This window comes from Vicugna pacos, chromosome 5, assembly GCF_048564905.1.
Source record: "Vicugna pacos chromosome 5, VicPac4, whole genome shotgun sequence".
In the NCBI taxonomy this organism is placed as follows: Eukaryota; Metazoa; Chordata; class Mammalia; order Artiodactyla; family Camelidae; genus Vicugna; species Vicugna pacos.
In genome coordinates, this window is record NC_132991.1 from 27,753,039 (window position 1) to 27,775,467 (window position 22,429).

General features: G+C 34.7%; 1 protein-coding gene across 2 annotated transcripts; it reads right to left on the bottom strand.

The window, feature by feature from the left end:
* Positions 1-843: 843 nt before the first annotated feature.
* MMADHC (metabolism of cobalamin associated D) lies at positions 844-16,838 on the bottom strand. Of its 2 annotated transcripts, none has more exons than XM_072960950.1 (8): positions 16,733-16,838; positions 16,194-16,252; positions 12,751-12,895; positions 9,753-9,970; positions 7,161-7,266; positions 6,424-6,554; positions 2,293-2,379; positions 844-1,366 (listed from the first exon to the last, which is right to left on the bottom strand). In XM_072960950.1, the coding sequence occupies exons 2-8, from the start codon at positions 16,200-16,202 to the stop codon at positions 1,172-1,174; spliced, it is 891 nt and encodes a 296-aa protein (XP_072817051.1). In that variant the 5' UTR covers positions 16,203-16,252; positions 16,733-16,838; the 3' UTR covers positions 844-1,171. The 2 variants fall into 2 exon arrangements, with proteins under 2 accessions (XP_072817051.1, XP_072817052.1); XM_072960951.1 differs by having other exon boundaries at positions 6,424-6,533; positions 16,733-16,828.
* Positions 16,839-22,429: the final 5,591 nt, after the last annotated feature.

The following is a 22,429-nucleotide window of genomic DNA, read 5'->3' on the forward strand; positions in this document are numbered from 1 at the left end:
AATTCCACTAATGTTCAGTCTTGATTTGGGTGCTCCTTACACAGATGAAAATTTGAGTACCTATCCTTCAATAAATATTTCTCAAAATGCTACAGGAAATCACTATTTCATTTTTTTCATAATGAATGAAAAATTGTAGCTTACTGTTTGAATCATAAGCAACACTTATTATCAAGCTACATGTTAACTAAGCAGAGTTCTAAATGGAAATTGTAAACGAAATTAAAAAGTTGATCATCCCGTGTTCATTTAAAAAAACAAGAATTTAATTAAAAAATACAGAAAAATCCATTTTAATTAACTCATTTGGTGAAGTTACTTGTTCATCTGAGATTTATCTCTTTATCGACTGATACAAGATTCACAAATCAAAGATGATTCTAAGTTTAAAATGCTGTAAAAACAAGCTCCATCCACATGAGGTATTTCCGTAGAGTACTACATTTTCCATCTATTGCTAAAATTGGAGGAATATGATTTAGCAGCTGAGGCAGTTTTGTCTGAAAATAAACTACATTTACCCGTCTCAACCGAGGAGTTAAGAATTATTTTTTCAGCATGTATACAGATGAGATTGATACTCTTCTGTATGTAAAGATGTAGTATTATTCTTAGTCTTCTTTTCCTGCACATACATTTTTCAAAGTGATACTCAGACGAGTACCAGGACACTTGACAGGTAATAAAGAAAAAAGAAAATTAAAAAAAGTTAAATCTACACTGAATCCAGAATTCTCAATTGTATTTATTTAAAAAAAAAAAACTTTAAAAAGATAAATATTTTAGTTTCTTAGGAATCTTTAAGAACTATATTTTTAAGATTCTGCAATGAAAAAATACATATCATAACCAAATGTATGATTTATTTTTGGAGAAAATTAAAACAGGTTTTTCCAATAAAGGGGAGAAATAACAATATGAGATCATACCCTGGTCACATGTTAATTAATTACCACATTCTGTACAATGTGGATGTGCTCAACATGTATTTAATGATAATATGAACGAACATCTGAAATTTAAAAATCACAAACCACTTGCCAATATTGTGAATTCACAAATGTTGAAATAAATACCTACAAGTAAGAAAATTTTAAAATTTGAAACTTTACAATGTTTATAGCTCATCCCAAGTGATACAAATCATAGAGCAAATAAATTGCCATTACTGCTAGTTTCCACTTAATTTCTTCATAATTTGGCTGTCTGGTGTTGCATTAGTAAAGATACTTCCTACAACCACATGGGTACCCCAGAGACTGTGACGAATCACTTTACAGCAGCCGAGATCATCAACAGAGAATCCTAAATGCCGATAGCGTTCATCTGTCTCAAAAAGAGTGTTGTTTGTATATGGTCCAAAAAACTGGAGGAAATAAAAAATGAAGTCATATTTTCATTAGCAAGAAAGATAATGGAGTAACAACTTTTATGCAAACATGAACACAGATCAATTTTAATACTCCAAATATTTAAAAGAGTTCTTATTAAGAAATAAAAACGTCACATGCAACACCTAACTGCCCTAACACCTCTTTCCCCCTGCGCATTCTGGAAATATGAAAGGAATGATCTAGCAGACTGCTTATTATCTAGAACCATATGCATAACATTACATGACCTTTAAAGATGAAATAAACTTTAGGCAGTCATCTATAGTTCACCTTCATAATTTTTAGGATAAGGAAACTAAAGCCCAAAGTGGAATTTTCATTTCTAGTACTAAGTCTTACGTGACTTTAAGAAACAGTATATACTCCTATTTTACGATTAAAAAAAATTTATTACTATTTGTAACTGAAAGATATAGCCAGAATTTAAAATGTGACCACAGTAGTGGTTCAGTTACTTTCTTTACAATGTAACTTTATAAATGCTAATTTCCAAAAAGTTACTTTTTTCTAAATATTTCTTTACCATCCATATTTCCTTAATTCTAAAAACAGTTGTTTTTCAGTGAAACTACTGATTGCTAATTTTAAACTAATGGACAGTAAACACACTAATTCAGTGTAATTCAAATAATATCTACTAGCAAGGATGGAAAACAATAAACGCTTTTATTATTCTTAATTAAAGAAACTTAGTGATAGAGAAACGACGAGTGATAGAGGTCCCTCAAAGTTATGAATGCAACTGACTCTTGCTACTTCTAAGCATAAAACTGTGAGGTTTTAAAAGAGTCTTAAATGATTTAATTTTGCTAAGGTTATAATTATAAACAATTTTAATAAAGATCATTCCTACTTCAAATTATATAATCTGGCTTTCAAAATGTATTTCGTTACTCACTGCCAAACCAGACGATGGGTCAATAAAGTCAGCCCAATAGCCTTCCGCCCGAAGAGCATAGCAAATCTCCTTAGCACCGCTGATGAACTGCACAGAAGAGGACACAAATATATGCTCAAGACAGCATTGCTACAGACTGTTTTATTTTTCAATACATTTTAAAATAAATCTTTTGCTTCAGATAGAGAATACAGTAAGATTCATAAAAAATTAAAGCTAATGATAAATTAAGACTGTGAAGTCCTAAGATTATTTTCACCAGTTCAAAACATTATTGGTTTATACAACACTTTCATTTCTTTTAAAAGGTCCAAATTGTATATTTTTTCCTTCTAACTTCTCTCCTATTTTAGAAACTATTTTAAATCACTTCTGTGCTATTAACTCTCAAATTTGGCATGGATTATAAACTGTAATTGCTATTTTTCTCATTAGGGAGATATTAGAAATAAGGTAAGAAAAGGAAAACAAAATAGTCATAATGAAAAGATCTGAGCCACATATTCATTTGAATGAAAGTTGTTTAAAAACATGTTCTTGTTTGTGTGTTCTTGAAAAACACATTTATGCACTCACACAGTCATGAAATAATTCTGAAAAGGCACATAAAAATAACAGGATAAATGGATAGATTAGGTACAGAGCTTAACAGGATACTTACTTTTCACTATACACCTCTCTGTATTTTTTGTACAGTATATAAACATTACAGGCCACGAGCATTTATTACCTATTCAAAATCTTGGTCTTAATTCTGAATTCTTATGATGTCTATATTAGTTTTACCAGAAGTCTAAGCAGTGAAATAGATCAGTAACAAATATTAGAACCAGATTAGGATGTTAAGGGAAAAAAAAAAAAGGACAGAACATAAATGTTTAAAAGCAAGGGTACAGTTCCATCAAACATGCCACATGCTGAAAACTATAAAACTGACCAAAACTACAAAACTGGCAACTGTTTTTAAACACTGAACAACAGTTAGACAAAACTGTAATCTTTGAGAGAAGGGAAACATAAGGTGATCCCCATATATGCTCTAGTCTTCCGTATGGGGACACTTCATAGTCGTAGGGCAAAGAAGTGGGGCCCAAGCAAAGTGATAGCGTCACTGAGCTGAGGAGGTAGAAAGCAAGAGTTCTGCACTGTTGAAGCACCTAGCATTTGTTGGGTAGGGTACTAGAGAAGAGGGAGGTGCATGAATGGGTCTCTCAAGTGGTCTGCAGAGCAATCTGCCTTGGTTCAGTAGTGAAGGGTTGAGCTGTGCACACACAAGGAGAAATTCCTTAAGGTCTAGCACAGTGCCAGTGGTGAGGCTAAGAGCTGAATGGTGCTATCGGGGTGGTACGGTGCTGGGTAACATGAATCTCTAGCCCATCCAGAGTGATGAGACTTCACTAAGCAACTCTGGCATTCAGCTGAGATCCTCGAAAGTCTAAGCCTTAGGCATAAGGGCCATATCCTAAATAAGGGGTTAGCAAGTGACAGCCTGAGGGCCAAATCTGGTTGGCAACCTGTTTGTGTAAACGTAGTTTAACTGAACATAGCCATGCCTTTTGATTTGTATACTGTGTAGGATTTCTTTAATAATACTAGGGTAGAATTGAGTAGTTGAGACCCTATGACCTGCAAAACCTAAAAATTTACCATCTGGCCCTTCATGGAAAAAGTTGGCTGATTCCTGATATAGAGATACACAACTTAAGCTAGACTATTTTCTCTGAATACAGGCATATCTCACTTTTTTGGACTTCATTTTATTATATTCACAGATCATGTGTTTTTTACAATTTGAAGGTTTGTGGAAACCCTGTGTCCAGCAAGTCTACTTGAGCCATTTTTCCAATAGCATTTGCTAACTTCATGTCTCTGTGTCACGTTTTGGTATAATTTTCTCAGTATTTTAAACTTTTTCATCTATTTTATTTGTTATGATAATCTGTAATTAGTGATCTATACTGATGTTACTACTATGACTTACTATGAAGGCTTAGATGATGGTTAAGATTTTTTAGCAATAAATTATTTTTTAATTAAGGTATCTACTTTTTTTAGGCATAATGCTATTACACACTTAATAGACTACAGTATAGTGAAAATATAACCTTTATATGCACTGGAAAACCAAAAAATTTGTGTGACTCACTTTATTGTGATTTTTGTCTTATTATGATGATATGGAACTAAACTTGCAATATCTCCAAGGTATACCTGTACTTTCTTGTAAACTAATGAAAAACATTTAAATATATTGTATTCTTTAGGTTATCTTCATACTTAATACTTACACTTATTCCTGTATTTCATTAATGTTCATAATTCTTAAAATAGGAAAACTGAATATGGTCTAGAAAAGTCATTAGAATTATGTATCAATTTAATAAAAAAATGCCATACACAAAAACTACAAGATAAAACAATTAATTCAAATGTTTGCAAAAGTTAACAAAGAATCCTGAATGATCACAAAATGAACCAGTTTTTCTCTTAAAGTTTTCTTCTCATCAATAGCAAATACTGACATCGACTGGAAAAAACTAGATTAGATTTAAATCACAAAACGTAAAACATCTACTTGGACAGTAAGCTATGTGTGGTTCTAAAATAATCACTAACATATCTAAAATAGGAAAATGTTTTTCTATAGAAAATAGAAGCTTTAGTCATTACAAAATTAAAAATCACATGATAAAGTATGTTGACATTTCAAAACCCTGAAACTGGTTACAGAAAAGCAACTTACAACTATACTAGGACCAGTATCAAATGAGGCTCTGAATCTCGAACAGATTAAAAATTAGGACTACTGATATATGTGAGTGAGCTCTCTAGCATCTAAATGATAGTGGTAAGTATACATTTACTAATCATTATCTTAATATAGAAATAGAAAATGTTTATTGAGTTATTGTGTATTTAAATTTCAACTCTCCAAATTCAGATCTTTAAAATCAGAGACAATGTCTTATGCCTTTCTGTAACTTCTGTTAACTAGCATATAACTTGCTCATGACTGTTAATTACTAAATGGAATCTGTTAGTAAAGCTATATGTGAAACATTTAAGTGTGAAGCCATTGTCATAAAATACTCTGTTCAATATATAAAATTTTTGTAAGAAGAGAGAACCATACATCCAACCCTGAAGAAAATACAAAGTAATTCCAAATATTATCCTGCATGTAAATTAGTAAAGAGAACTTTTTCAACTATAGTCGGCTAAGGTGTCCAAGTGAGTTAATCTTAACCTGTGACACAGGCAAAAGAAACCGATATAACCCAACATCAAACTCTAGATAAATAATTATATAATTTTAAAATATGACTTTAAATTACCACTTATCATTTCTCAGGTTGATAAAAATGAGAAGTAACGCTAATATCCAGGGTAAGGGTGACAGGATACACACTAGGACAGTCCTTTTTGTTGGCAAATTGGTGGTGTCTATCAAAACGTAAAATGATTCAGCAATTCCCTATTTAGGAATATATAGATATAAATATATGCATAAAAATATATTCACTGCCTGTAATAGCAAAAGTTTGATTTTCAACTTATAAATTTCTAAAATTTTTTTAAATAATTAAAAAATTTATGGTTTGCCCATGCAATATGATATTATGCAGATTTTACAAAGAATGAAATATAATCTGTGTAATTCTATAGAAAGGTGTCAAAACTTATCTTCTGGTTAAAAGCAAAGGATGGGAAAATAATGTGGGTATATAACACTACTTTATTATTATTGTACTGTACACTGTTACTGTTTATTCCTTAGAGAAGGCTGAGGTACTTTTCACTTTTTACTTGACATGCTTTACAAAGAGAAGAAGAAAGGAGACATGGAGGGAGAGAAGAGAAGCAGAGAGACGAAGAGAGAGATGGGTACAAAGACTTAATGTAACTTTTTTGTTTACTGTATTTTCCAAATTTCCTAAAACAGACATAAATTAAAACAAACAAACAAACAAAAACACATGGCATTTTTATTCTCAGAAAACATGTAAGTTCTTTAGTACTGAAATACTTAAGTAGAGAATAAAGGCTAGAAAAGACAGCCATCATTTTAAAACACTGGATCATTGGTATTTAAATAGGGTCATAAAATTAAATTGTCAGGAGTTGAATTACCTTTTCTAGGAGCATTTCTCTTTCATTTTCTACCTCCTCGCTCCAAACAGTCATATCATTTTTAGTTTTCTGTGTTACAGTCAGAATCATTAGTTTGTTGGTAGCTGCTTCTGGAAACAGTGATTCAAAATCTATAAATGAAATAAGAATAAAACTCCAGGAAAAAATAATGTTTTTTTAAAAAACAAGAAACAGTGCATAAAATACTTTAGAATAATGATTAAGTTAAATTATTATGGTACCCAGTTAGGTTTACAAATGTATATTATTTTTGAACAAGGATGAAATGAATTTAGTTTTGATTTACTTCTGTTCTTATTGGATGAACTGAATTATACTGCCAACAATTCTGAAGAGTAAGTTGGGTTACATGTTGTTGGTTTTGTAATTTAAAAAAAAGATTATTATTAAGATTTTTCTCAATAGTACTAATATATTAGCTCATGAAATTATAGCTGTAATAATCACCCAGGTGTGGGATGACTTCAGTGAAGGATTTACAAAAAAAGTAATTAAAAATTCTACTATTCCTATCTAATGGCAGCATGAGGTCAGATGTTTGGAGACATGTGAAAGTCTTTATCTTGGCCATGCAGTCATCATTTTCCAGCTACACATGTTAAAATATTAAGTTACAAAGCATTACAATTCCTATGGAGTACATTATTCAACACATTAAAAAATCAGTGACATTATCTAACACACATTAGTATAAAAATATATAAAGCACAACATACCTCTTCGCAGCAATTCTGGACATGTTTGGATTGCACACTCTACTTTGGCACTTTCAAAGTAAGTTTCTGCACTGTTAATCTCTTGCTCAACAGGTGCATCACTACCCTAAGGGGAACAGGAAATAAAAGTAAACAAAATCTGGAGTTCAAATAAAGTATCTTCACTGTTATGAACCTGTTTTCCCTAAAGTGTTTTTAATAATTTTAATCTAGCTGGTGATGGAGGAATAGTGTTTTCTTCAAAATTTTCTCTGTGATGAATGTAAGATTTGAAAATTCTAAAAAAAATGTTGAATTAAAAAAGAACATATAAATATACTGATATTCTGAGACAACAGAAGTTGGCTAAGAAACTAAAATGTCATGATTTTGTCTTACAGTGTTACCTCTTCTGATATTTTGTGATATCTAATCACCCTTTCTTCTGTTCTGTAATCTGTAAAATGAGGTAAAAACACTAACTTACAATATAACATGATTAAATATACAGCCTCTCCTATAGGAAGAGCTTAGAGGCTTTTATTCAACTGAAATTTACTGGGTGCCTATTACACATCAGACATTACGACAGAAGAAGGCACAACAATGGTTAAAAAAAAATCCAGTCTTCATTCTTAGGTATACAAGAAAAATAGCAACAAATAAATGCAATCCAATATGAAATGTGCTGTAGAGTTACGAAGAAAGTGTTCTGGAAGTACAGATGGGGAAGAAACTTGCTTGCTGGGAGAAATCGGGAAAAGGATGAAACAATTTTTGAGCTACATGTTAATTAAGTCATGTATCTGATAGGTAAAGAAGAGATGGAATATAGGTTAAGAATTAAGGAGAAAGAAAAAGTCCAGCAAGAGATAATCACAGTGCAAAGGCATGCAATGGTCAAAGAGAATGGTTTAATTTAAAAAAAATGAAAAATGCTGTGATTAGAGTGCAGGAGCAGGAAGTAATGGGAGGTAAAGTAAAGAAGATGAAGGATCAAAACTGTGGAGAGCCATTTATGCCACATCAAGAAAGTCTGATGTTAGTCTAAAAGCAGTGAGGAGTATCACAATCAGATATAAAAAGCTAATGATGTATTACTGTAGGAGATATATGGTAATGAGGAGGAGCAGGTGATAGACCAGCAGCAGCCAATATTTATTGATCACTTAGTGTATACATTCTCATATTTGATCCTCATAGCAACTTTGCAAGCTAGGGATTATTATCCTCATTTTACATATAAAGAAACAGAGGCTCAGAAAAGTTAAATAACTTTCTCAAGGACACAAAATTAAGTAAACAGCAGAGTTAATCTTTGAATACAGATTTATCCTATCTCCATAGTCTATCCAATTATAATGCCTCTAAGAACTGAAGTTAAGACAAGGCAGTTAAATTTTGGCAGTATTAGTGAGAATTGAAAGGACACAATTTAAGAGCTGCTTACAGAGAGGAAGCAATGTAATTCTGTGACTATTTCTGAGAGAAGTTAAGGTTGACACTATAATTTTTGGGACAGGAGGAGGATGACTAAGTCACTTATACCACTGATAATAAGGAAGTAAGAACAAGTTTCGAGAGAAAAAAGGACTAATTCAGTATTAGACATGTAAAATCTGGGGACTTCTGAGATATCCAGATAACGATGTTTGGCAGGCAGTTAGTAATATAGGGCTAGAAATGTCAGAAATAGAAATAATAAATTAGGAAACATGAAAACGTAGCCTGTAGAGAAAGCCAAGGATTTAAGTGACCAGGGAGCAATTCACATGAGAAAATCAAGAACAGAAACATTTGGGAGATATCCTATAACTGGTAGACAGAGGAGGAGCCAAGAAGACTGAGAAGAAATTATCTCAGATAAAAATGCAGGGAAAGTCAATTGTGTCCCAGTGTTCGGTTATCCGATATAACCCTTAATTTTGAGGGATTGCCACTTTCAATACTATGGCTTTGAAACTATGCAGAAATATGAAAAATGGTAAAGGATCAGGGGTTTGACAGAAACTCTGAATTGCATCTAACTTTCCATTTGAGTAAGCAATGATGCAACACTAGTTTTACAACTCATTTAAAAAATTCATTATGCAATACCCCAGTTTAAAAAACTCATTTGGAAAAAAACCTCAGAAATTGTCGTTAAAAAAAAACTTATTTAACACTCTTCCTTTTTAGTCTACTGTATCTGAAGAATTTCAGAGATCTCCAAATTTTCTTAAGTTTCTAAATGGTTAGAGGAATAAAACTAGTTGGAATTTGGTCCATATATAAATTATAATTATCATTTATAAAAGTGAAACAGGAAATCTAAATTTCTAGTAAGTATAGAATTATTTATGTTTGAATAAACAGTTACTTAAACAGATCTTTTTGAAGAACATTTGATTACCTAAGAGACTGCAATCTAAAGTTAAGTGAAAAAATTATACAGGAAACACTATGTGTAGGACAATGCTGAGTTTTTAAAAGCTATAGATATTCTTTTTGTATATATTGGACTTAGTTTTTTTTATTTAACTTTTTCAATGAAAGTAACATACTCAAAGTTATCAGAAATTATTATAGCATTTAATAATTAGAAAAAAAGAATAAATGACATTAACAACTTACCTGAAATTCATTCACATATTGTGCCATTACAAACTCATGTCTTTCACTTGATAAAGGTTCTGCTAGAATATCAGGCAAAGTTTTATTAACCTGGCTTTTCTTCTGTGATGCAGTCCCATTGAGGTGACAATCAAACCCTATGTTCCCAGGAAGCTGGAATCTCTGATCCTGAGGTCCAAATGGTCCCATAGTTTCATCAGGCCATACTGTTCGAGAGCCTGAAGAGAAACAACAAAATGAGTCATTTTCTCCTTAACAGTTAAGTACATTGGTAAACTGAAAGAATATTCTTCTTCTAATTAGGTTTTTACCTAACCAACAGATCTGTGAAGTTTGCTTTCCTATGTGAATATAAAAGTTTTATGTCATTTCCAAAACATTAATCAAAGCAACCAGTTGTAAGCTCAAAGGTTAAGTCTGTTATTAGGAAAGGAGTCAATACAGTTCTGTAATCCATACTATGTAATGCTTGATATTCATTAGAAAGAATATGGTAAATCTTTACTGATAATGAACGAAGTCCAGGACATATTACGTTAAAAAAAAAAAAAGCTAAGCCAAAGAATAGCATTTTCACATTTATTTTCTATCCTCATATTTATGTTTTTAAATATAGAGGAAAGATTTGAAAAAAAAAAAAGATACCAGATTTAATAGTGGTTACCCTTGGGGAGGGGCATTGGCACAAATTATTAATGAACTGGGGAAAAAATACTGTATGAACCCAGTGAGACATAATGCCCTGTTTACCAGCCACACAAATTAATATAGATTAAATACTTATGGAAGAACAGACCACATTACTTTATTCACTTAAAATTTAAAAACATCCTAACATGTGAAAAATTTAAAAAGATCCAGAAAAAAAAATTAAAAGTATCAAACAAAGAAATATTCAGAGAAGAAGTTTTGTTTAGAGAAAGGAAGGGGCGACTGCTACAGACTTCTGTTGGCATCAAAAATATAAATACTCTGCCAGAACTGCGTGAAAATCACCATGTCAGTATGGCTGCTCCTAAGTGCTACCATAACCCTCTTCCATATCTATGACAGACATCACCCATCAGTCATGGAACTTTTTCCCACTGAACCCAGACACTATCACATAATTCTCAATCCAAACACTAGCCCAGTATGTCTCAAACTTTAAGTACTTAAGAATCATCTAAGATCTTCACAAAATGTAGATTCTGATTTAGTAGGTCTTGAGTGGGGCTCAAAATTCTTTGTTCCTAAATGTCAGATGATGTTGATGTTATCCTATGCTGGTCTGCAGATCATATTGAGTAACAAGGCTCCAGACGTAGCCACTAATGATTGACTAGAGGCAGTTCGCAAGCTAAAACTTATCAGCTATTTTTGAACAACAAGGGTTTTAAAGACTCTTCAGATCTGTTTCTTTAAATAAATATCCAATATTAATAGTGGGATTGAGAATATTTTCAAATGTTTACTGGTCATTTAAGTTTTCGCATACAGAAGTAGCCTGTTCAGATTCATTTTTGAAATTTTTGTTTGGTTTTCTACTGGGTGGTCTTTTTTCTATTGATCTACAAAAATTCTTTATATAGTTGTCCCTAGGTATTCACAGGGGATTGGTTCCTGGACCCCCTCCAAATACCAAAATCAGCATGTGCTCAAGTCCCTTATGTAAAAGGGCACAGTTTAGTTGACCTTTGAACAACTCAGGGGTGAGGGGTACTGACTCTGCATGCAGTCAGACACCTGAGTATAATCTGTAGTCAGTTCACTGTATAGTTGCTTCTGTACTGGCAGTTCCATGTCCTCATATTCATTGAACCAAGAACTGTGTAGTACTGTAGTTATTAGTGAAAAAAATCTGTGTATAAGTGGACTTGTGCACTTCAAACTCCTGTTGTTCAAGAGTCAACCGTATGTGCATAAATGCAGCCTACATACATCCTCCTGTATATTTTAAATCATCTCTAGATTACTTATAATATCTAACACAATGTAAATGATATGTGAATAGTTGCTGGTGTGTGACAAATTCAAGTTTTGCTTTTTGGAACCTTCTGCAACTTTTTTTCCCCAAATATTTTCAATTCCTGATTGGCTGAATCTGAAGATGTGGAACCCATGAAGAGAGAAGGCCGGCTGTATATCCACAATACAAACCATTATATTCTGAATAATAAATCCTTCATTTATGATACATATATGTTTAGTCTTCAATTCTTGAAAATTGAGGAGTAATCAGAGATGGAGTTATAAAAGAAAACTGGGGCAAGAAAACCAGGGAAGGCTTTGCATGCCAAAGTGAACTTACATTGTAAGTAATGTGTTGCATGAAAAAAGGATTCCACGGGCAATCCTTTTAGGATACATTAGGTAAAGTTTCTAAGAGCCTTCTCTTAACATTTTAGTGTGCATTATAAACCTCTAAGACAGGAAGGGCTATGGCAAAAGTATTTCTCAAACTTAACTAATCACAGAACTTTAAAAGAAAATTTTTTATAGACCTTGAACAGTGATCCATAGTTTAAGGATTGTTTAGGAACTGCTACTGAAATCAGTGGGAGACAGTCAAGGTTTATCAAGAAGTGACATGATTAAAGTATCTTAGAATGATTATTATGATAGTGGTGTACAAAATGAATTAGAAAAAACAGACTATGATTCAATAAACAGTAGTATAATGAAAAGTACTAGCTACATTTAAGAAATTCAGCAAAGAATGGCAAGAAGTAGTAATGCAGTTTAGTAGGACCAAAAGATTTGTTTCAGGGAACTGTGTTTTTGAAGATAATTACGAAGAAACTAAAGTTCAAGAAAATAAGTTTTAAAAAACAATATTCACTCTTTTTTTAAATATTGTAGATTTCTGGTATATTTAGGCAGAGCCCTGATTTTATTTTCAATGGGATAAACTAAACTTTAGAAAAATCAGTAAAACCTCAGGAAGAAATATTACAGGAAACACACCTCAAAATGTTATGAAACAATTATAAGTAAAGTAATAATAACTTCTACTTACATATATCTGGAGGTGCAGTGGCCACATGAGACTCATCAGAACCTGAAGATCCTGCAGTTGAAAAGGCTCTGGGATTGACAACCCTTTTAACTAAAGAGCAAAATCCTGGGAGATAGGAAACCAGTCTGGCTCTGTTACAGAGCACCTAAGAATGATACAAAAATTAAAATTATTCAGGATATAAACGTTATACTGACACAGACAATCTCTGGCAAATTCTCATATTGCAATGTATCTTCTAAAATCAACATTTATTCTACTATTATTGAGCACCTACCACATGACAAGATCATGCATATTTATAATTTTAAACATTTATATTTTAAAAAATAAACAGGAATATTAAAAAAGCAAATAATAAATTACCACGGCTAAAAATATATGGCTTTTCCAACAAACACCAGAATGAAGAGTGCCACACAAAGAGAAAAGAAACCTCTAAAAGGTGCCCTATTTAGCAACAACACTAAAATGGTAGCACAACTATTAAGATTCTTCTATTCTCAAAATAAAGAACTCTCAAAATCTTTCCTAGGACCACAATCTACTTTCTAACTCTTCTCTTCTTTTACTGCTACAAATTGTACTAGTTTATCTCCCATGTCATTTTTCCTTTTGGTTTTATGGCAATGTTCACTTTCCTCCATTTTAGCACACATCTTTGTGATACATTTTCTGCTTCTCTGTCCATTTCCTAGACTCTTGAGGTCAGTTACCATGGACGAATGAATCTTTCATGCATAAACTTTCATCGAAAATACTTGGGTCAGAATAATTTAATGCCTCCTATCTTTTTCAGTGAATGAAGTTTGACTGTAACACTGCCACACCCATTTATTTCTGTATTGTCTATGGCTGCTTTCATGTCCTTATGGTGGAGTTAAGTCGTTGCACAGAGACTCTATGGCTTACAAAGCCTAAAATATTTGCTATTTGGTCCTTTAAGAAAAATGCTGACTCTTAGATTAGTGAAAAACATCTAAGAACAAACACTGTATCACCTGTCAAATGCTATTAAAAGATTTGAAAAATTAAGAGATTCTTGAGGGAACAGGAAAAAGTTTCATGGAGGATATACTAAATTTTGAAGTAATAGCAGAAATTTGCCAGGGAAAGGGGCATTTCAGTGAGTCACTTTCAGGAACAAAAGTACGGAGTCATAAAAGATATATTCAGAAAACTGACAAGTTCACTGAAGGTAGATATAATAAGTAGTATAGTGCAAAACAGGCTTCAGAGTTAACTTGTGGGCAACTGTAACAGGCTTTATACCTGATACAGACAGTAAAGGGCCTATTAAATGAAGATAACAACTCAGAATTTTAATCTGTAGGCAGGGAGGAACAGAGTTAAGCTGATAAAATTAAAGGATATGTTAAGGAATGTACCACTAAGGGCAGCATAGAGAATGGACTGGAATGGGATTAGAGTGGTATGAAAACTAATTACCAGGACGTTGAAACAGTCTAGGCTTTTAATACTTTACAACCATTCTTTTTCCAGTTCATACAGTATTCTGAAATCCAACCCGTGTGTACTTTATGACTTTATTTCTCATGCTAAGTGCAAAAAAAATCCTAACTGGTCTGTCTACATCTCTGACATAATTTCTTTCAATTTTACCCTTCCTTCCCTTATTCCACTCTTAAGCCACATAGCAATATCTACCCAACATTTCCCATATTTCTCTGCCTTCTTTTAAACTGCCACAATATTTCTTCTGCTAAAACGCCCTTTTCCCTCTCCTTCTAGGCCTGGCAAATTCCAACTCCTTCTTCTAGATTCAGAAAAACAGAACCTCCCTGTTTCCAGAGCATTCTGCCCACCTCAAAATTCAAGCATCCTTCCTTGGGTCTGTACCCAACCTGCTCAAAGAGACAAAAATGGTAATTTTAAGTGGTATATAGAAATTTGAATTGGATATCCACATTGAGCAATTGTGATATCTCACACAAAAGAGGCAGATTTTTGGCTGTTCTTAAAAACTCTTAATATCTTGTAGCACTGATTCACATTCCCAAATGACATTAGTTGGCAACACATCACTGTAGCAGAAACGAGTTACTTCAGTTTGTACAAGTCCCCACCACGGCCTCTTAATTTACCTGTCTAGCTGCTGAAGCATGGACCTTTCTGGCCCTTGCTGTACATGCTAACTGAATTGTTAAAGACACATGTACCTGCATATTTAATTACCAAAGTACATTCAGTGTTTACAACGCATATAAACTAACATAAGTTTTTAAAAGTATATTTGAATATTATTTTATGTAAAATTCTAACAATAAAAGAATTAAAAAGCATATTTCAAAATATTCATCTTACTGATCTAATTTATTCATTCAAATCAAAATAGAGCCAATTCAAATATTAACATACTAATCTCATTCCTTTGAGGGTAGCAGCACATACTTCTTTCACAACATTTCCTTCCTATGATTATGGCTAGGGAAAAATTCAGCTTTAAACATGGGCTAGACTAGTGGTCAATTTTTATGACTTGGTCTATGGTCTCACCATTAGACTATTACTTAACAGGAATACTCTCCAGGCTAACTGTTGCCATATCCGTATCAGTCTTCCCAACACACAGCTCTAATTAAACCACCAAAATACAAAGAATAAAGTCCAAACTACTGAGTTTGGCATTCAAGACTGTTACTTGGTCCCAAATAAACCAGCCAACCTTATTTTCCACTAACGTCTTTCACACATCTAACATTCAGGAGAACAGAACCTACATCTTGATTTTTGAAACGGAGGATGAATATATCTCTTGTTCTCCCCACCCAAACCTCAGAAGACCTAAATCCCACCCATCTTTCAAAACCAAAACTAAATGCTTCTCTGATTAAGTGAACCGAAACCCCTACTTTTCCTCTCCACAAAGCTCTGAATCTGCATTGTGCCTTTGTGTAGCTTTTATGAAATTATCAGCGCCTACTTTTATGGTAACTGTTTTCATATGTCTCATGCCCCCTACTATATGAACTCTTTACGGCAAGTAATTACTGGACAGTCACTATGAATAATCTCTCTTGCTCTCATTTTGTAGTATTTGGAAGGCTACTTCCTATACTGAAACGGCTCCAAACCTCCAGTTTACCTAAACAAAGAAATAGAACACAGCTTAAAAAATAGATTATAAATATTTCCTGAAATAATGTACTTTAAAAATATTAAAAAAGGATGCTGGCACTGAATTTATTTCTAAAAACATATTTGTAGAAATAAACGTGTATTTAGAAATATGTTTGTGTTCAAACTGTCTTCAAACCGTATTGACCTAATTTCACACCCATTACGTCCCTTGACATTTTTGATACTCAATATGAAACATTATGCCACCAGTGACATTAGAATTAAGCCCGTCCCTCCATTTTCTAACAAGTTCCCAAACTACTTTATTACTATACTGCTTCTTAAGAGACTAATTTACTCACATTGGCCATTTCTGGCAGCAAAGCAGACGCAAAATATCTTTCCTTTTGTTAAGTTATTCCTGGGAAAGGACAAAACAAAACAGGCCGGTGACGGATTAAGCTCTAACAGGAGACCGGTTGGTAACGTCCACCATCGCCTACTGTGGGTCCCTCCACCACGACAGGACCAAGTCCAGGTTCTCCCTGGACCCCACAGAGACCAGAACTCGCCCCCTGCCCAGCGGAGGCCGTGCAGCTCTGAGCCCCCCCGGTGTGTGTCCGCAGAAAACAACCCGGACTAGGTTGGGGCGGGGAAGGAGGAGCCGTCCAGCGGGTTGGAGTCCTGAGGCTCGAAAGCAGGCACTTAGGCCTGACGACAGCTCTAAACAAAGGTTCGAGCACAGCTGGAGGATGAGAAAGCGAAAAAGATCCGAGGGACAGAGTGACAGGACGACTGGGGACAGCGACAGGGGCCCTGTGGGACTAGGGGCAACACCGAGAGCTGTGGCCCACAGATGGGCGAATTTGGAGGGGCTAACGCGGGCGGAAACCATCCGTACCAGTCACCGCCGCCGCCTCCAGCCGTACCAGACCCTGAATCTTCCCGTCTTCAAAATGGCGGCGCGTCGGCAGGAGGGGCAGCGTCTACGCTGGCGGTGGCCAGACTGAAGGAGTTGCTGCCGAACACATCGATGGGAAGGAGCGTCGAAACACTGATGCGCACGCGCACGGTAGGCCCCCGTCGAGCCGCCGTTCCATTGGCTACGACGTGCGAGGAGAAAAGCTGAGGTGCAGGTGAGTTAGTGGGTTGGAGTCGAGGGCTCCTCAGCTGCGTTTAGACAGTCATTTAATTTCGTTTATTAACTCATTAATGTATTTGAAAGCCTCTTCTCTCCCCGACTTACTGCTCCCGAGAGGTAGTCCTCTGTTCTTTGTATCGTAGTTTTTTATTTTTCGCTGTTTTTGAGACACGTTTTTCTCTTTGCGTTCTAGGCCCTTAATAGGCCCAATAAGTATACACCACACGACTTATTTATAAACACTATATTATTTTCATTTGTCGGTTATATTTTTTAAGAGTTAACTGAAATCCATACTTTATTCATACTGATATTTTCAGTCAGGTTGGGCACGTTACTTAGTCACTATGCTTTTGGTTTCCTCAGTTCTAAAATGGGGATGATAATAGTGCCCAACTCAGATGGTTTGTGAACATTAAATCAGCCCCTGTACACCTAACCTTTGTATAGCAGCTCGTGCGTCCACATACACGCTCACGCGTCCACACACAGCTCACGGCTTGGGAGTCACAGAGGCTTCTGAGGAAAACTGCTGAGCTGAGTGTTGAACTTACTTACAACTCGTCATTTTTTCATGCCTCATAACTTCTCTTTCAGTTTGGCTTACTTGTCCAGGTTATATAACAGGATTTCTGGTTGAATGATGATGGTAAGCTTTTTGAGACTGGGGACCATATTTATTCATCTTTGCCATGTTAGAAAATCATCTATCAAGTAGTGGTGGAGATGAGAGGAGCCAGTGATCAGCAGAATGGCAGGAGGCTGTCAGGAATAACTTCATAGCAGAGGTGATGCTTGAACTGTGTTTTGAAAGATGAGTAATTGTTTGCCTGAATGCCAAGAAAAGACATGAGAGGGGTGAAGACATTTCAGTCAAAGGAAGCAGTGTGGACAGAGAGATGGAATCCAAAACACTGTGGCAACTGGGAAGATCCACAGGTAACCAATTGTGTTGGAGGTAGATAGGGGCCAGATCGTTGTCAGCCTTCAGTGCAGAACCTAAGATAGATGTAATCCTGAAAGCAATGAGACGCAACTGGGCAGGTTTAAGCAGAGTTCCGGCGTTACAAGATTTGTGTCTTGAGAAAATCCTTGGGCTTCAGTACCGAGGATAGGATGTGGAATTGGAATTAGATCAAGTGGTTGGGAGACTACTTCCGTGTCCATGAGAAAGAATGTGAAAGCCTGAATTAAAGGCAGAGGGGAAGCTGAGGAATTGATACCACATAGCTGTCTGTTAGTTGCAGATGAGGCAAAGGACAAGTTGAAGATGAGTCCTACATTTTTGAGTTAAGATGCTGGTGAATGGGATTGCTTTTACTGAGGTTGGGAATCCAGTAATATTAATTTGTGGAATGTATGCTCTGTGGTGGTGCTTGGGATTTTCCCATTGCCTATTTTCATTCTTATAGCAATCCAGAGAATGGAGATATTATCTTCATGTTAAATATACAGAAATTAAAGCACAAATAGCTTACATACATTACTGACGCTTCCAGGGCTGGATTTAAATCTAGGTTTGATAGGTTTAAAATTAGTGTTTTCTTTCACATAGGTGGTTGTCTCCTAGAAGGAAAACAGATTTTAGGGGAAAGATAATGAGTTTGGTTTGGGATATGTGTTTTAAGATGCCTGATTGGCATTCATATAGAGTTGTCAATAAGTTATTTGAGAGTAGGCCTATTGCTCAGGAAGATGGTTTATGTGGGAGACAAAGATTTGAGGGTCATTGACATAAGGACAACAGTTAAAGCCACAGGAACGCCTCAGCTTGGAGTTCAACAATGGGCTTTAAGGCAGGAAGGTCTGTGAAACTCCTGAAAATGTATGCAAATTTTTGTATATTTGTAAGCAGATCCTTTTTTCTCCCCTAGGGAAGGGAGAGCTTCTTCAGATTCATAAGGGAGTTCATGATTCTGAAAAGATCAAGAACCACTAGTGTAGAGTATAAAAGAAAAAGGGTTAAAGTTGGAAGACTAGGACATTTTAAAGGGTTAACAGAAGAAGTAAAAACTAGCAATGGAGACAGAAGTTTCAGTTGGAAGCTAAAAGGAAATCAGAAGAGAGTATTCTAGATATCAAGAAGATAATTGTGTTTTTGTGCTATTAGGTGCTACAAAAAGGTGTTATTGAGGACCACAAGCTATCTTTTGTATTTGATAACTAGGGCAATGATAACTTTGCCAGAGGAGTTTTAGTGGAATGGTAGGGGGATGGAATTTTGAAAACTGTGGGTATTCAAAGGATGAAACATAGCCTCTTGAGGGAAGAGACTTTATCTGTTTCTTCACTGTATTCCTGCCCTGGAGAGGTGATCAATAATATTTGTTGAATGTTGAACAAATGAAGAAGTGGTGACCATTAACAACCAGCTACCATTAGTAATAGCTGCTTTCTATTGTTCTATTTCCAGCCTCCATACCTTGATAGCAGTTATCTACCCAACAACTGGGCTGGGGAGCAGGCGTGTCTACATTGCCTAAATGAAGAAATTGTGACTCAGAGAAGCTAAGTAAAATGCCCAGTGCTGTACAACTTCAGGCAGTGAGATTCACACTTGGATTTGTGTGGCTCCAAAATCTCAATTCCTTCCGGGACAATAAAACAAAGGAGAAGAAGAGAGAGCGGTGAGCATGTGTCTCTCAGCTGCTGTTCCAGTTTTTCTTTATCTGTTTGCTTTCTTCCTTTCACTCTCTCCTGGATTGTTCTTATTCTTCAGAGATAAAGCAGGGCCTTTATAGAACTATAAAGATTGATCAGAATACCAGATTATGAGATTATTCAGAGGCCAATATGTAATCCTTAGGGTTTTCTTTCTCATTTTACTCTCACAGCTGCCTGCACTAATACTTTTTGATAAACACGTGGCTTCCCTTTTTTCCTGGAAAACACTAATTCTCAATAACAAAGGATGCATACTTAAGCAAATTGAGGAATATGTAGTCATCACTGAGTGCTCAACTTGGAAAGACTACTGTCTTGCAGCTCACTCTTTCGGTAAAGACAATAGGATTATAAAACCAGAAGAGACAAGAGGGAATATTTTCTGCTCAACTAAGCATATCTAAAGCATATTAGAAGCTTGGAGACAAAATTCTGTGTTATTTTTAAAAAAGGTTGTATGAAACTATTACCTGGTTGCAAGAAAATAACATGTAAAGAAGGAAAATAATATTGATCATTTTTTCATGTGCCTTTTGGCCATTTGTATGTCTTCATTGGAGAAATGTTTGTTTAGGTCTTCTGCCCATTTTTGATTGGCTTTTTTGTTGTTGTTGTTATTAAGTTGAGCTGTTTATATATTCTGGAAATTAAGCGTTAGTCAGTCACATCATTTGCAAATAGTTTCTCCCATTCCATAGGATGTCTTTTTGTTTTGCTTATGGTTTCCTTTGCTGTGCAAAAGCTTATAAGTTTAATTAGGTTCCATCTGTTTATTTTTGCTTTTATTTCTATTGCCTGGGTAGACTGTCCTAGGGGAACATTGCTGAGATTTATGTCAGAAAATGTTTTGCCTATGTTTTCATCTAGGAAGTTTTTAGTGTCTTGTCTTATATTTAAGGTGTTAATCCATTTTGAGTTTATTTTCATGTATGGTGTGAGTGAGTATTCTAACTTCATTGATTTACATGCAGCTGTCCAGCTTTCCCAACACTACTTGCTGTAGAAACTCTTTTCTCTGTTGTATATTCTTGCCTCCTTTGTCGAAGATTGATGGTAAAAGTTTGTGGGTTTATTTCTGGGCACTCTATTCTGTTCCGTTGATCCATATATCTGTTTTTGTACTAATACCATGGTGTTTTGATCAATGTAGCTCTGTAGTATTGTCTGAAGTCTGGGAGGGTTATTCCTCCAGCTTTGTTCTTTTTCTTATTGCTTTAGCAATTCTGGGTCTTTTGTGATTCCATATAAATTTTAGGATTATTTGTTCTAGTTCTGTGAAAAAATGTCCTGGGTAATTTGATAGGGATCACATTAAATCTATAGATTGATTTGGGTAGTATGGCTATTTTAACAATATTACATCTTCCAATCCAAGAGCATGGGATATCTTTCCATTTCCTTAAGTCATCTTTAATTTCCTTAATCAATCTTGTAGTTTTCCGTATTTAAGTCTTTCAGCTCCTTGCTCAGATTTATTCCTAAGAATTTTGTTTTTATGGATGTTATTTTCAAAGGGATTGTTTCTTTACTTTCCTTTTCTGATAGTTCATTGTTACTGTAAAGAAATGCAGCTGAATTCTGTATGTTAACCTTGTATCCTACTACCTTGCTTAATTCCTTTATCAGCTCTAGTAATTTTTGTGTGGAGCTTTTAGGGTTTTCTATATATAGTATGTTATCCACATATAGTGACAATTCTACCTCTTCTCTTCCAATTTGGATCCCTTTTATCTCTTTTTCTTGTTTTATTGCTTCTACAATGTCACGTCATACCAGTCAGAATGGCTATCATTAAAAAGTCCACAAATGATAAATGCTGGAGAGGGTTTGGAGAAAAGGGAATCTTCCTACACAGTTGGTGGGAATGTAGTTTGGTGCAGCCATTATGGAAAAAAGTATGGAGATTCCTGCAAAAACTAAAAATAGACTTACCATATGATCCAGCAATTCCACCCCTGGGCATATATCCAGGAGAAACTCTAATTAAAAGAGATACCTGCACCCCGATGTTCACAGCAGCATTTTAAGAATAGCCAAGACATGGAAACAAGCTAAATGTCCACTGACAGATGACTGGATAAAGAAACTGTTATATGTATATATATGTATATGTGTGTGTGTGTGTGTGTGTCTGTATATATATACATACACACTACTCAGCCATAAAAAAGAATAAAATAATGCCATTTGAAGCAAGATGAATGGACCTGGAGATCATCATTCTAAGTGAAGTAAGCCAGAAACGAAAGAAAAATACCATATGATTATCACTCATATGTGGAATCTAAAAAAAAAAAAAGACAGAAATGAACTTATTTACAAAACAGACATGGACTCACAGACATAGAAACAAACTTATGGATATCAGGAGGGAAAAGGAGTGGGAAGGGATAAATTGGGAGTTCAAGATTTGCAGATACTAACTACTATATATAAAATACATATACAACAAGTTTCTTTTGTATCACACAGGGAATTATATTCAATATCTTGTAGTAACCTATAAGAAAAAAGAATATGAAAATGAATATATGTGTGTGTATGTATGACTGAAACATTGTGCTGTATACCAGAAGTTGATACATTGTAAATTGACTATACTTCAATAAAAAAGGGTAATAATGGAATTTAAAAAGGGTATGGATACCAGAAAAAGTATGTGAATACTTGGTTTTAATTCTTTGACTTTGTCACAGACCTCAGCCGTTGAGAACACAACTTTTTAAGTTGCCTGCATCAATGCTGCAATAGCTTTTTAGTGTGGAAACATTAAGACAGGTATATATTTATGCC

What these genes read in the sequence shown, in the direction of transcription:
- MMADHC (XM_072960950.1), bottom strand. An exon ending in AATATGTGAATGAATTTCAG is followed by an intron (nt 7,267 to 9,752) that starts GTAAGTTGTTAA and finishes TGTTCCCCTTAG; the next exon opens with GGTAGTGATGCACCTGTTGA. An exon ending in ACCCATCGTCTGGTTTGGCA is followed by an intron (nt 1,367 to 2,292) that starts GTGAGTAACGAA and finishes TATTTCCTCCAG; the next exon opens with TTTTTTGGACCATATACAAA.